General features: G+C 42.7%; 1 protein-coding gene across 9 annotated transcripts in view; it reads left to right on the top strand.

Annotated features, from left to right (window-relative positions):
* Positions 1–14,892, top strand: part of RASAL2 (RAS protein activator like 2) — a 187,950-nt gene that overhangs the window by 130,593 nt on the left and 42,465 nt on the right. For all 9 annotated transcript variants that reach the window (XM_037404207.1, XM_037404209.1, XM_037404210.1 and 6 more), the window contains 2 exons: positions 1,362–1,468; positions 14,725–14,834. In XM_037404207.1, the coding sequence (XP_037260104.1) occupies positions 1,362–1,468; positions 14,725–14,834 (217 nt within the window). The remainder of the gene's footprint in view (positions 1–1,361; positions 1,469–14,724; positions 14,835–14,892) is intronic.

The following is a 14,892-nucleotide window of genomic DNA, read 5'->3' as shown; positions in this document are numbered from 1 at the left end:
GAAGAAGGCTTTTCTCGTTTTTTCTTCGGTTATTTTGAGGAAAACACTACTCTCGTGGCACCAGCTGGCTGTCTTTCTCTGGAAACCTTTTTTGCTGCTGTGAATCAGGATATACGGTGAAATTTTTCTGTAGCAGAGGGAAGCCGGCAGTTGGGCGTCTGTTAATAGCCTGAAAGTAACTAATGAGGATGTGCAGTCGGAGCGATTGATTGAATAGCTGCAGTCCTGTGTGTTTCTTTTTTGCTCGCTCGCTCGCTCGCTCTCTGCAAGCTGTGGGAAGGGAGGGGGAACGCAGAGACCCAGCTTTCTCTTAAGTGGAAGTAGCACGGATCCCCAGGGCCAGGCGGCCAGAAATGGAAGTTTAAGCTGCATCTGTCTTTTGAAAGGAAAACGGCAGGAGTCAAAATGTCACTGTCTGGAGTCACGGCTTACTCCTTTTCTCTAAGATTCCAAAGATAACAATGGACTTTCTGCTAGGAAGTGATTTTTTTTATCCCTCCCCGCGTTGGGGGATGTTTTGTGAAGCTGGATTCCTTTAAGTCTGGCTATTGAGCTGGAGATGGGCAGCAGTTGCGATAAAGGTATCTGTATGTATATCTATGTGTTTCTAGCTAGATACAAAAATGCATGGATGTGCAGCATATGTGTGTATGTGTAGAGGTTTTTAATAGTGTGTATACTTTATTATGCTATTATGCTAGTGTTTGTACTAGAAAAAGATGTAAGTGCATCTTTGATGAATATTTGTGCTAGTCACATCAGCCTGCATGGATTTAAGATGCCAAAGTCGTATCTTAGTAAGGTCATATTGCCAGAATGAGAAGTTGACCTATTTTTTTTTTTTTTTTGATCTGCAGAGAGATATATGTCATATTACCCGGGCAGTTATGTCTTCTGCTGGTAGTGTGGTTTGAGCAAGCAGTGTGATCATATAAGACTGAACTTTGACCTTTGTCAAATTGTATTCAGCTGTGACTAAAATTAGCTTCCCTGGGTCTTGATTTTAGTTACCTGTTAATTACTGCATTGCTTATGTAAAAAAAAAAAGAAAAAAAAAAAGTTCTCTAAATGCTCTCTCACAAACAGCAATAGAATACTGAATATGTTTGGGTATTGATCTTTACCAGCATTTTTTGATTTTAATTGCCTGTTGCCTAGAGTCAAGTCAGATTCACAACCTTGAATGTCAGTGGAAATGCCATTGTGATTTAGGAAGTAAATAAGACAGAAAAATAGGTGTGTGTCATTCAGCAGTTTAGTAATGCACTTGAAACTTTGCAGCGTCTGTCCTATAGAGCATAAAACCTGATTATTCCCCACCCCCCGGCACCCATTCACCTTCTTTTTCTTCTCTTCCTTAGAGGTCCCAGCCGAGAGATCTCCTCGCAGACGGAGCATCTCTGGGACCAGCACTTCTGAGAAAACCAACTCCATGGATGCTTCGAATACTTCTCCTTTCAAAGTGCCAGTAAGTGTGCCTTTCCTGCAAAAGAGGAATTTTTTGAATTGAATAGGAGGAGATTAAAATATCACAGTGTACAACTAAGCTCGGCGGGGTTGGGGGGGTTGGAAGGGTATTTAGTTAATATTTCCAGTTGACCAAGAGGTATTGTTATCAACTGTCATGTATTATCAATGAGATTTCTGGTAAATCCGTAACTTGCTTATTTTCATTGCCGTGATTTAAAGTTGCAAATAGTGAAACACCAGTGTTAATGTGGGCAGCGACCTATATAAATACTTTTGAAGTTGCTGCCAAGGATTGCATTACATACTCAATTTTGACTAGGGAAAAAAGTTCCTTTAGCTTGGTTGGGGTTTTTTCCCTCGTGCCATTGAAATACATAGAAAACTGAAATGGCTTTATAGTTTATTCAGAAGCTGATGAAATTTGTGCAGGTGTGTAATTGCTCTTTAGCTCTTCAGCTTTTGTCATTAATTTGGTTGGCTTTGGGTCTGCATGAGGCAATTTCAGCTGGGGTCTGGATTTTCTTGCTTGTGTCACTCTTCGGTCAGTGTATCCAGGAGCACAAAGGCCTTTCTATTATTAGACTGAGGGCAAATGCTTCAAGTTAAAATGAGGTGCTCGGTAATTTTTTAACAATATTTGTGGTTTAAAATATCTAACTTGAATATTACAAGTATTTTCATACCCCTCTTTATTTTTGGCAAGTCATCTGCCTAGTTTAAAACCTGAGGAAAAACGGGAGAAGAATTGTCTAGTGAACGTTGGAGTTTTTTGTATATTTTCTATGGACATGAGTACATTTCTGTACTTTAGTGTGTAAGTTCTTGCTTTGCTTTAGATAGCACTTGTCCCTGTTAAGTACACTTCCTAGCTCACTTGAGATCCAAATGTGTGTGAAACTTGGATTTGATTAAATACTACATTGCGTCATTTTAGAAATAAAATAAAAAAACGCCAAGAGTTTAATGACAGCCACTTAAATTACACAAGGATTGAGGTTGGTCAGAGTGTATAGAATATATGGTGTTTAAAGCAACCAGTAAACTTGTGATTTATTGGAATTGAAAAAGGGACTGAGGAAGCAATTAGATGTGCAGGGTCTCCACACTTGGTCACTTTTCAAAGTCATAGAATAATATAGATTGGAAGGGAGCTCTGAAAGTCTCTGATGTAACCCTGTCTTCAAAGCTGGACCGATTTATATCAGATTGCTCAGGGTGTTCTCCAGTCAGGTGTTGAAAACCTCCAAGGATGCAGATTGCACAGCTTTGCTAGACAACCTGTTCTGACGTTTGACTATCCTCATTGTGAAGAATTTTTCTTCTGTAAAGACTTCCTTGTCAGAATAAAACTTGAACTTCTAATGTCTATTGAAATACCACGAATCACATTTTCCTCTAGTTCAAAAAAATACCTGAAGTAGCAGTTAAAGCAGAATATATTGCTTAGCCTTGAGAAGAGAAAGCTCCAAGGGAAATCTTAGCAATGTGTATAAATACCTGATGGAAGAGAATAAAGATGACGGAGCCAGGCTCTCTGGACGAGAGGCAGTGAGCACAATCTGAAATACCTGAAATTCTGTTCAAACAGAAGAAAACCCTTTTTTCACTGTGAGGGTGATCAAACACAGGATGGGTTGCCTGGAGAGGTTGTGGAGTCTCCATCCTTGGAGATACATTCCAAAGCAGACTGGACACAGTGTCCTAAGCGTCATGCTCTCGTTTACCCTTACCCTGCTTTGAGCAGGGGGTCTGACTAGACAATCTCCAGAGGTGCCTTCCCACCTCTGCTATTTCGCGATTCTGTGAACTATCTATCCTCTGCTGCTTCAGTGACCTGTTTTCTGGGTGGTAATTGGTGGGGGGAAAGGGTCTTGGTCTAGTTGCATGTGAAGTTGTCACAAGAATATTCTGTTATGTCAAATTCTGAGCTTTTTATGCTGAGCCCATGGTCCACACAGTTCCAGGAGGCTTTCTGAACTCTGAGAGCCTTCAAAAGTCCTAGCTAAGGACTCTTCCTTTGTAAGAAATTCTCTGTCTTTGTCTTCATCTGTAAGTAATTGCCCTAGCCTCTTATACATTGTCATAGTCTTTGTCTAACAACTGCAAGCGACAGATCAGAAGTGTTTGATTACTGTCTGTATTGTTTATTTCATATGCCTCCTTTTTTCTCTGTTCCTCATTTTTGTACAGTTTTTTTTAATGTTGATCCTATCTTTTAAGTAACGTTTTGATGTTTCTCTAGTTCTTCTCTAACAGTCCTCTTAATACTTCTTAGCTCCTGCTCCCTTTCAAAGCAAGAACCTCACAAAATGTTTCTCGTTTCCCCTGGCAGTGTATTTCAGGACTTTGAGGACTCTGGCAAATAGGCTGAGGAAGCAGTATACGGCTGCCCTTCTTGGGCATAAACCAGCAAAAAAACCTAGAAGCTATCTGTGCCACGCGTGGCTGGTATTGCACTTCTTTGTCCGCCTGGCCACCTGTATACCCAGGAGCATAATGCACCCTCCTGCCTTCCTCGCAGGCACCAGGCTTTGGGGGTTTTGCTCTGAAGAAGCCATTTGTATGCTGTTACTCCTTAGCAGGTTGCAGTGCAGGTGGGGGTTTGAGATCACCCCGTTTTCAAATGTGCCAACTTCTGCTCTGTTTAAAAGAGCAAACTGCAATCGGATCGCTTAAGAATACAGATGAGCTCAAGCCAAAACTACCGAAATAAAATACACTGTTAACTTTGTGGATGGGCATACATCTAAGAGGTGGGTGATAAGGTGGGGAGGAATGGTGTTTCTTCCTTTGATTTAAATTGAGAATTTCCCAGCTCTGAGAAGCAGGTGGGGTGACTTGGGCACCTCATGGAGGAGGTCTGGGATCAGTGGTCTGAGAAGGGCTTTGGGTGAAGGTTGTAAGAGGTGCCTATAATGGTTTACACATGTGTGTTTGGTCATCTTTATTTGACAGGGATGTATGATACATACACATATATATGTATCACACATATCCATACACAGAAAAGAGACTAATAATAAGACAACCTGTGTTTTTATTTTTCCTGACACTGACACGTACGGTGCAGGCTGGAGGGCTCTAGGCAGCTGCAGTGTCGTGCTGTCGCAGTTATTCTTGCCGTGGCCCTGACTCTGTGCCATACCTCTCCTCCTCACTGCTTGGATTTCTAACAGAAAGCAGCTTAAGGCAGGGGACGGCTTAACCTTCTTCCATACCGATGGAAAATTATGCTGAGACTTTCATAATAAGTTGCTTTTACAGCTTTTTAAGTTTGCCTCTCAGAAATGCTATTTAAAAGCTGTCTTCTCAATAGGACGGTGGCTTCCAGCATGTTCCATGCAGGTTTTTTTCCTTTCAAACACCAGGCAGTGGTACTTACTCAGAACAAGGCATCTGCTTTTTTAATACTGCTAATTGGCATTTGTTTAGCATCTGGAATTTTGATTCATAACAGCCTAATGGCCCTTAAGCGAACATTTCCTTGACGAGACATTTTTAAGTAGCCTCTTCAGTGGCAGTGGTCAGTGAAGGATTTATTTTGAGGGGCTGAGGCGTAAAATTCAGGAAATTTGCCTTCCTACCTCCTGCATGTGCACTGGAGGAAAAGACAAATGTTTAAACTTACTATTGTGTGAAAAGTAGTATCTCAGTGGTTATAAACATACTCTTTTCTCAGGACTAACCACCGCATGGACCAGCATGTACAATGTGTGTGTTCTGGTTATCTCCCACCAAGGGGAATAAAGTGGATTCTGCTAATGCTGACATGGCATAGCAGAAGGCATGCGTACAAAGAGCTCTTGGTGCTTGTCCTTTCTTTTTCTTCCCCATTTCCCCAAATATTCTTGTCTGCAGTTAAACGTTAGCCTCCACCTAGGTTTAGTTGCATTAATTGCCGTTTGACAATTTCCAGGTGTATCTGGAATATAGAGGGAGAGCGTGGAAGGGCATGAAAATTAGGAAAACTGAAATGAGGAAGTGTCTAAGTGTGTCTTCTCACATACAGACAGATGTGTGATGTTTATAGATACGCATAGATAGGAAAAGTCATATTTTTAATAATGAGCATTTGACTGAACAAATAGGAAGGCAGACGGAACTGGCTAGAAGTAGGCATCATGACGCATAGGTGGGCGAGGAACCAGCTTTTCCCTTCCCACACACACTCTGTCCTGGCAGAGCATCTCAGTCTCAGCGCATCCCGTTCCCTACGGTTGCACTGTTGCACCCTGCCGTATTCTGTTGTTGCTCCACCATTGGAATTGAGGGACGAGGGTAAATATGAGAAGATCAAAATCTTCAAACCTCCTGCAGTGGCAGGGTAGAGAGGAATTGCTAAACCAGTCTTCAGACTTGGATTGTGCTCTCTGATTTTTGCATCTTTGGGGTAGGGTAGTTACTGAGTTGTTATTACAAATAATAAATGATTCATCTATGTCTGCTGGCTATTGGGGGGGGGGGGGGGGGGGGAAAAGGATGAGAAAGAGGCAAAGAAACAAGTGCAAATGAGATAGGAAAGCCAGAACACAATCTTTGCAGTAAATAAAATGATTTTTATAGGAGCCCTGTGTGCACCTGATGGGAAGGCTGATACTTACAGATTGCCTTCCATGGTTTGTTTCTAGTCAAGAGTATAATTGGATCTATAGAAATACTGTCTGCCTCTTTGCTCTTTGAGAGTACTGCTAAATGGAACAGAAGACAATGCAGCCAGCCTAAGTGAAGGTCAAAGCTTGATGAGATCTCGCGGCTGCCCAGCCTCATCTTTTATGCAGTCAGCAAGATTGTTGCTTCTCCAGAGCACTGCTCCGCTACCATCGCGCTGCCAGGTTAGGACAAGTCTGATCTTTCCTGGCCATGTGACCTGACGGCACACAAGTACATATTTTTAATTCTGCTTCAGCGCCAATGCAGAGATGGAATTGTTGATTTACGTTAGCGTGAGGCAGCGCGGCATCCTTCATGAAAAACTGGCTGTGCTCAGATCTCGCCTCCCTATTGTAAGACTAATGTTTTTCCTTCCGCTTTCCACTCTTTTCTTACCATAACGTGTTTGTTTGAATCTGCTTTATTTTTTTTTTATTATTTGCCTGTGATGTGTTCACTTAGGTATGCTGGCTCTTATGCTGCAGGTTTTGTGTCAAAGGCATAAATGGGTGCTTGGCTATCTCCGGGATGCTCACCAAGTTCCCATCCGCATCTTTCTCCTGGAGTAATACAGCTCATAGGCTCTATAAACTTCACACTACCTTTCTGCCAAAGAGGATTTGGTCATGACATCAAACTACAGCACGGAGTCAGACAATGGGTATATCCAGTCTGTGACACCGTCCGGTGGACCTCAACAGCAGGAACGTTTTTCTCGTGTTTGCTGTGAACTTGACTTAGTATGTAATTCCCCTGCGATTAATGTAGGGGAACTATGAATGCATATAGCTTTGAACAAAAATAAGTGGTCACATTCCAGTTGTCCTTGGTTTAATAGTATTTAAATTTGTACCGACTCACTCTACTCTTCACCTCCAAATCATGGCTTACTCAAGTTATGCAGGGGTTTAATTAATGCATCCTCTGCAAATCAGTCCTTCTGGCCCCTTTATCACTTCTCTTGCTCTTCTGTTTTTAATTCCCTTCAATTGATTCGCCGAGTTCTGGTACTAAAGTTCACAGGAATGTGTGATATCAGTTTCTAATTGCTCACAACCCTTTGTGTTATTTCTCTGTCCTCCCTGGCCCTCACTTCACCTCCTAATTTAATATAGCTCAGTGTAATTAATGTGCTGTTTAACTTTTCTTCCAGATCATTAACAAAGATGTTAAACAGAAGCAGTCATGCCACTATCCCTACCGCATCCCATTGGACCTTTTCTTCTGCCTTGATACCTTATCACTTGTTGTAATTACTCTTTTTAGATATTCCTGCAGCTAGTTCTCAGGTTTGTGTTACTAGCTTTGGCAAAGCTTGTTTCCATTAATTTTTCTAATTAGTGCGTGTGGTGTATTATCAAAAGGTACTCTGAAGTGTTGAGCTGCTTACTGGCTGCGTGCCAGGGCACTAAAGAGCCAGGGTCATGAAAATTAACTGCCTCTTTCCTGACGTGAGGGAAAGGCAAAAATGCAGCCGCTGGAGTCAGGGTGAGGTAGGCTGGAGGCCATCGCTTCTCCACGGACTTCAGCCGGTAACTGTGGCTTGCTTGAACACTCTGATAGACTCAGGTGGCCCATGTCTCAGAATATTGTTTGCCACCCTTGTTTTGTTCTTCTCTAGACAGGCTTCTGACCTTTCTTCCTTAATTCCTGGATAGGGGCTTTTCAGGATGCTCTTTTCCTGTGCTGGTGCCTGGACAGCCCCTGTGGAGGCGGGTGGCCTCAGTGCTCCCAGTCGCATCCGTGCTGGACACCTTGCTGGATTGTGATCTGAAAAGCTGAGGTAGCTCTCCCCAGCTATCGGGTAGCTCTTGTTTCTTCATGAATATTTTAGTATGATTCCCAGTGACTTGGAAATTTGATTCCTTTAGTGCTTTTGACTACATATCATGCAGAGTACGTGCAATCTTATGATCCATTTTATTAATAGATGTATCATCAGTGTATCCCTGTTCTGGTGTCCTTTCCATTTCCTTGGTTTTCTTATTACTGTTCTTCAACTTGTTCATCCTCTCCTGCTTCCCTCCTGTGGCTGTAGACAATTTTTCATTGGAAAGTTGAAATTGTTATCTGGCCAAATCTGCAGTGCTGTCCCATCAGGAGAAAAATATCTTCCTGATCCTTGCTGTTGATCAGCTTGTGTCCTGAAGCATGATTATTGCTCACGCTTGTTATTTTTAAACCTGACTAATGCAGCTACATATGTTATTCTTCCTTATATAAACACATAATCCTTTTTTAATCTTGCTGAAAAAATTTGTCTGTATAATATCTTGCGGTGGAGAATTCTAGGGGCTGATTTATAGATAGCGTTAGAAAAGGTCTCCTGACAATCAGGGAAATGTGCTGCCTCTCATGTTAAATTGCCCCTTGGGTTTCTTATGTAACAGGGTGCATGAGGAGCTTAGTTAATTTCCATGCTATTTGTTTTATTCATCTATAATCCCTTCTTGCTTTTGTTTCTAAAATAAATAGTCGGTCTTTAAAGCATATCATTTGTAAATCCCCCCTCTTGTCTGCTTTTAATCAGTTTATACTTCTGGAGTTTTAGTTTTGTTCTAGTTTTCTTGCTGAGATGAAAAGATCAGTAGAGTGTGGTGCATTAGTGTGAAAGCTGTGGCAGACTTACATAATACCACTTGACTTTTATTGTGCTTTATCCTTTGTTTATACATTCAAACATGTTTTTTATTGTGCTCTGCCGGTGCATAAACCACCTCTTCAGTGACAGAGTGCCACGCGATTTGGATGAGTTGATGGTGGAATTTGACTGTTGTAAGTCACTGCCTTGTTCTTTACATTGCCACCAAGGTGTACGTAAGGTTGTTTTCATCTGCTTTTCTACTGCGTGAGTGGCTGAGAGCCTTTTCCAAGGTAGTCACTGCTAATACTTTAATAATGACCGTTACTGGGCTCATCAGCAAACTTCTCCACCTCTTTGCTAGTTACACTGGAATTTTGTTGTTGTTCTGCAGGGGATAGTAAACTTCACCATGTTTGCTCCTAATCCCTGGAATATCCTGCTAGTTCTATCTTTCAATTTTATGACCTGGCTATCTTCCCCTGCTTCTTTGCTTCCCGTAGCTTTACAACGTTACTGGCACAGAAGAGCATTTCCACTTGGCTATGATATTATTTTTTTTTTTTCTTGATAGCTGCCTGTGAGCAACTTAAGAAATAAAATGCTTCGTGTACCAACAACGCGCAGTAGTTGGGAGGCAGTTCTGCGGTCGTCCGTGGCCACTTGAGCGTTATCTTTGTACCCACCCAGTCCTTCCCCTCGGAGAGAACAAGTCTCACCACTCTGTAAATGAAGTTACCCACCTGCTGTTATTAATAATACATTAGTGCTCCTCATCTGGAATTATAGCTGTTCAAGATGCGTTGCAAGCCTCCAAAAGGCAATGTGTTTTTCCCCAGAAATACATAATGTAGGTAGCAGTGCTGCAAACCACAGCCCTGTATGTAAGATGGACCTTTCACTGTCGCCCCTTTTCCCCTGGTTTGAAACTGCCACTAATATCGTTGCATTCTGTCGATGGATAATTTGTGTTACGGTTATATATAGTTTTATTAGTTCATGGCTGAATTAACCTTTCACTTTCAAAACAGCAAAGACAATCATTATTTATTATGCATGGGCTGTTCTCTCCAGAGTGAAGAATCGGTGCATCCGTAGGGGAGCGATAGTTGAAGAGTCGAGCAGTTGATGTTTGGGCTGTCTTTGCATTTGTCGGGAGGTTCATGTGCCGCTTTGCTGAGGTTGAGGACAGTCACACAGTTGTAATCTTTGGCAAGGAGTCAGCATTCCCTAAAGCCGAAGCTGCCCTGAACAAGGGCCATCCCTGAGTTTAAAATACCTGGGGGCTGGCGTTTCTGTACCTTCCCCGCGCAGCTGTGGAGGGGGGTTACAGACGCCTGCCGAATTTATCGCGTCTCCTGTGGCGATTTCTTCTTGGCAGAGGGAGAGAGTTTGAGTTGCTTAACTTACAAATGAGATGAGTAGAATTCTCAGTGGGATCGAATTATTTTTAGATGTTGTATCCTTGGGATTTCTTACCCCAGTGTTTGATGCTTTTGGCTGAGATGATGAACCTGCTCTGAACCTACTCCACACGCCCGGCTGAGTACACGCTTCTGCGCTCTCGCTTGCTCTCTTCCCTGGCTTTCTCTTCCATCCCTGTTCACCTCAACCTGTGGTTCTGAGGGGAATTTATACTGAGCTTTAACCCATTAGGTGTGGACCATCGAGTCTGTCTCTTGAAGGATTAAGGCACATTTTTTTTACAGTTATTCTCTCGCTGGACTCCTCTTAAAATACTGCTTTTACACTGTACTGATCTTTTCAGGTTTCATCCTAGCTAAATAATTTATCCTACCCAAATATGTTGTACTTTTTTATTAAGAACTTAGTTGTCTTCTGCCAGTTTGGGTAATAAGTTTATATCTTTCTGTCTGAGGGTGTTTGCTTAAGCAGTAAAAAGCACACTGTTCTTGAAAATATTCCGTGATGATTCGTAAAGCTCAGGCACTTCATTTCATTTAGGTGTTGGAATCAAACAGCAGTGTATTTTGTGTTGAAATAGGTCCTTAAGAGAAATACCTAGACAACAGGAAAAGAAGTAAGGGTGCTTTTGTCCTTTGAACGGCATTGGCAGGGATTTCTTCTCTGTAGAAGAAAAGGAAATAAAACTTCCAGTTACATGGTTTTGTTGCCCATTTTTCATCACTACATCTTTTTTATATCTGCATTCAGTATTTAAAAGCATTTCCTTTGGCAAATGGAAGTCGAAAAACTGCTCAGTTCTGGCACACATGAATTTTTCATGCTGCTCCCAGGTTGTCCATCTGTAAGCACTGGCCCCGCATGAACTGCCAGCAAGGTGCAGAGAGCAAATATTGCAAACATTTTCAAGTCTTCTGAGGATGACCAATAAGTACGCTCTTGGAATAATTTTTATCCTTAGGTATATTTTTTCCTTAATTTTTCAGGTTTTTTTGGTATAGTTGACTCTGGATAGCCGTATTCAACCCCAGATAGTATATTTATTTCATAAGGGAGTAGATTATATTCATTTAAACCAAGAACGTGTTTCACTAATGTTAAAGCAATGCCAATTTAAAATTGTGCATGCACACAGAAATGAATATTCACGGTCCCTCTCTGAGTGGGATTTGGAATGACTCAATATAAATACTTTTGGACCCTTGCTGAATTGGGTCACCTTTGTCTTATTTGCCCTTAAGGGGAGAAAACCATGTTATTTCGTGTTTGCAATTTGAGTAGCCTGAGAGGTACTGGAACGAAGCCAGGGTCCACCAGATCTGAATCCCTGTAGTTGGGTTTGTTACTTTTTATGCTGAGAGGTCAGAATATATGAAAGTGCCTTTGAAAGTGCTATACATTCTCTGCTTGAATTCCAGCAATGGCCCCAAGAGAAGCCCAAGAGCATCTATTGATTACAGGGTTCTTTCAAAGGCACTTTTTCAATACCAAGACCAAGAAAAGTGCAGGAATACCAGTACAGTTTGAGTGGCGCACACAGCTAAAAACACGTCTTCCCTTTTGACAGTACCTTTTCACCCAGCACGCTATGTAGATTTGTGGGCTTTTTTTGCAGTATCTAGATATCTAGAAAAAGATACCTTTTCCGCTTCTGTTTCCTATTTCAGAAGAACATAGCAGCTTTCACCCCTGAGGAGCCAGCTGGCTGCAAGCCTCAGGAATTGAAGGGCAGCCTTAAATGCAGCACTGCCTTCAGATGCAGCAAACAGATTCCCTCTTCCTTTGTCCCCTGCAGCACCATCCCGCAGGGCATCCCAATTTCTGTGCTGCCCGGACAGGCACGTGGCAGGCTCTGGTGTGTGTGAGCACGTTGTTTCCTACATAGGTACTTGGGAGAGGATGATCTGCATGTGCTGGAAGGATCCTACAGTCAGTATTGGATATGGGTAGGCTTTCAGTAGTGCATCACCATCCAGATCTCCGTGCAAGAGAGGAGCCGGGCCATCATGCTGCATTTGCTGAAGGTGTCACGTGGCGGGGGGCTGAGGAACTGTGGGTTTGGTGGGATTTTAACAAGTGAAAGCTGAGCAGGACTCGCTTGGTCATTTGTGGAAAGAACCAGAGTGAGAACAAGCGTGAGGAGGGAGAGAACCCACCTACCAGTGTGTACAGAGAGGGGAACTGTGCAGTTTCAAGAAGGATTAGGATACAGGATTGAATTGTATAGGAAAGGAGGGACAACTGAATGTAAAGGGATAAAGAATAACAGAGTGAGTAAAGGCACGGGGGGGGGGGGGCGTTGAAGGGTGTGCTTGTTTAAAGGGAAGAGAATACATTTTGTTGCAAAAGGAACACTGAAAGTATGGGGAGAAAAAGGCACATATGGGACTGGAAAATTGGTTAGGGATGCTTGCACTGTACGTGTCTTGAACCTGACCAAATGCAGGCTTTGCTGTTTGGAAACAACTTCTTTTCCAGCAATTAACCTGGCATCATGCACTGATGAGAAGAGGGTGATAGCCCTTTCCTTTGAGTACTGGAGAATCATAGAGCAGCCCGGGTTGGAAGGGACCTCAAAAGGTCGCCTGGTCCAGCCTTCTGGGGGAAATGAAGCCTAGAGGAATCACGTAGCACCCTGTCCAATCGTCCATCAACCACATTTTCTTCCTGAAGAGGTGAAAGAGATGTGAGATTTTTCAGACTAAAAGATTACAGATGAAGTCATCTTTTGTTGTGGTGGCCTAATTCTTAGGAGTCTGAGATGAACAGTGTCACACACTTCAGCCTGGCTGAGTCACCTGGAGCCAATAAAACACTCTTGTTTTGTCAGTGTCCTGCACAGGAAAGAACAGGAGACCTTGTATGTCTCCAATTTGCTGATGTCTGTATTACAGGAGGCAGCTGTGGGCAGCATCTGTCACCTGTCCCAAATGCAGTTTGTGGAGGTTTGCCTTGCAGATGTGTTGGAAATCAGCTGTACTTGACTGCTATCCTAGCAAAACACGGGTGATGGGGGAGAGGGCTGGCCCCAGCTGGGTATAGCTGTTACTAGACCCTTACTAAAGCAACCTGCTGGTTCAACCCACACCAAAAGAGCATTCGTTTTAAGCAGATTCTACCAATCTATAACCAGTGTGTAATATTCTTAACAAACATGGTTTCACTCAGGTGCGTTTGCTGAGTCTCCCGGCAGCAGCCCACAGTGTGCGGTGGCTCCGGTGCAGCTCTTCTGCGTGAAGGAGCAGAACTCATTCAGCCAGTAAAATGTTGCTTAATCCCTGTTGGATTAAGAACCTCTGTGTTTGATTATGCTAAAGAATGTATGTGCATGTATGTCTGGTTTGTTTAAAATGTGTATTATGCTCAAAGTAACTTAAAGGGCTATAGAAGGAAATCAAAATGTGCAGGTGCTGAAATATTTCCGTGTTCCCCCACATGTACAGATGCACACAGCCCTTGTATCTCAGTGGTCAGGTGTATTTGTGTTTCACTACTGGTAACGCAGCAGTAGCTCTTGCTATCGACAAAGAGAGAACTATCAGGAGAGGTTGAGGACTTGTTTATCGGGGAAAGAAGCTGCTAAGGGATGATATAAGGCAGCCTGCTGCAACGGAGAGGGGAATTACGAAGGTGACAGAGCCAAACTTTTTCCCACAGTGGCAGATGCTGTAATGAGGCAGCAGCTGAAGATTGCTGCTTGGGAAGTTTTTATTGAACACAAGGACTTCTTTTTTTTTTTTTTTTTTTTTCCCCCACCTCACTGGAAAGGTTGTGCAGCACTGGACTGAGTTACCCAGAGAGGTGGCAAAATCTCCGGCACCAGAGGTTTTTTGAGACTGAACTAGACGAAGTCAGAGTTAGGCTGACCAGCTGTTGGCAGATGCCCACATCAAGCAGGAGGCTGGCTAGGTAATCCCCAGCGGCCCCCTCCGACTAACGTGGCTTTGGTCTGCGATTGTTTGATGAACAATTGTAGTTCAGAGGGCAGATGACTTGAAGATTCAGTATTTTTAGATCATAAGTAGCTTTTTGAGTTAAGCTTTGCTTCAAAGCAAGACCAGAACAGGTATGTGAAGTCACTAGCATGTGAAATCTTTTAAAATTTTCAGTTTTGGGTAGTGAGGCTATTGAAATTACAATTATTGTAAGACTTAGCATGCTATATCTAAATCAAAAAGGGAAATCTGGGTGCAACTGTGGTTGCAATAGATGCTCATAATAAAAGACATCTTGTACCCTTAATATGACCAAGAATTAAAAACATGGCCTGTAAAGGGGAAGTGGGAACAAATGCTGACATCTAATTCTTAAATGATAATTGCGGGGGTTTGGGTGTCTTGTATAATAGCTGGAATTCATTGAAGTGCACTTGTAATGTCAGTAGTGCTAATTATTGCGATCTGAATTTATCACATACTGGAACTGTCATTGACAATCTAGCCCTGCCTTTCTTCCTGCTCAGGGGAATCCCAGTACAGCACGTTCTGTAATTGTTGTCGGCAGGAATCGCTGCTGAGTTTGGGCTTGATGACAGTGCATTGATTGATTTATTACTGGCATCAGTTTCCCTGTTTCACTTCTGCAACTTCTCATTTTAGGGCTTCTTCAGTAAACGTCTGAAAGGGTCCATCAAGAGGACGAAGAGTCAGTCAAAGTTGGACAGGAACACAAGTTTTCGTCTCCCATCTCTCCGCAGTGCGGATGACAGGTAAGGTTCAATGCATCTCCCAAACAATCTCTCTTCATCCAGAGCTACTTGGCAAATC

This window comes from Falco rusticolus, chromosome 11, assembly GCF_015220075.1.
Source record: "Falco rusticolus isolate bFalRus1 chromosome 11, bFalRus1.pri, whole genome shotgun sequence".
Classification (NCBI taxonomy): Eukaryota; Metazoa; Chordata; class Aves; order Falconiformes; family Falconidae; genus Falco; species Falco rusticolus.
Note: the sequence above shows the minus strand (reverse complement) of the source record. Positions and strands in the feature narration are given on the sequence as shown.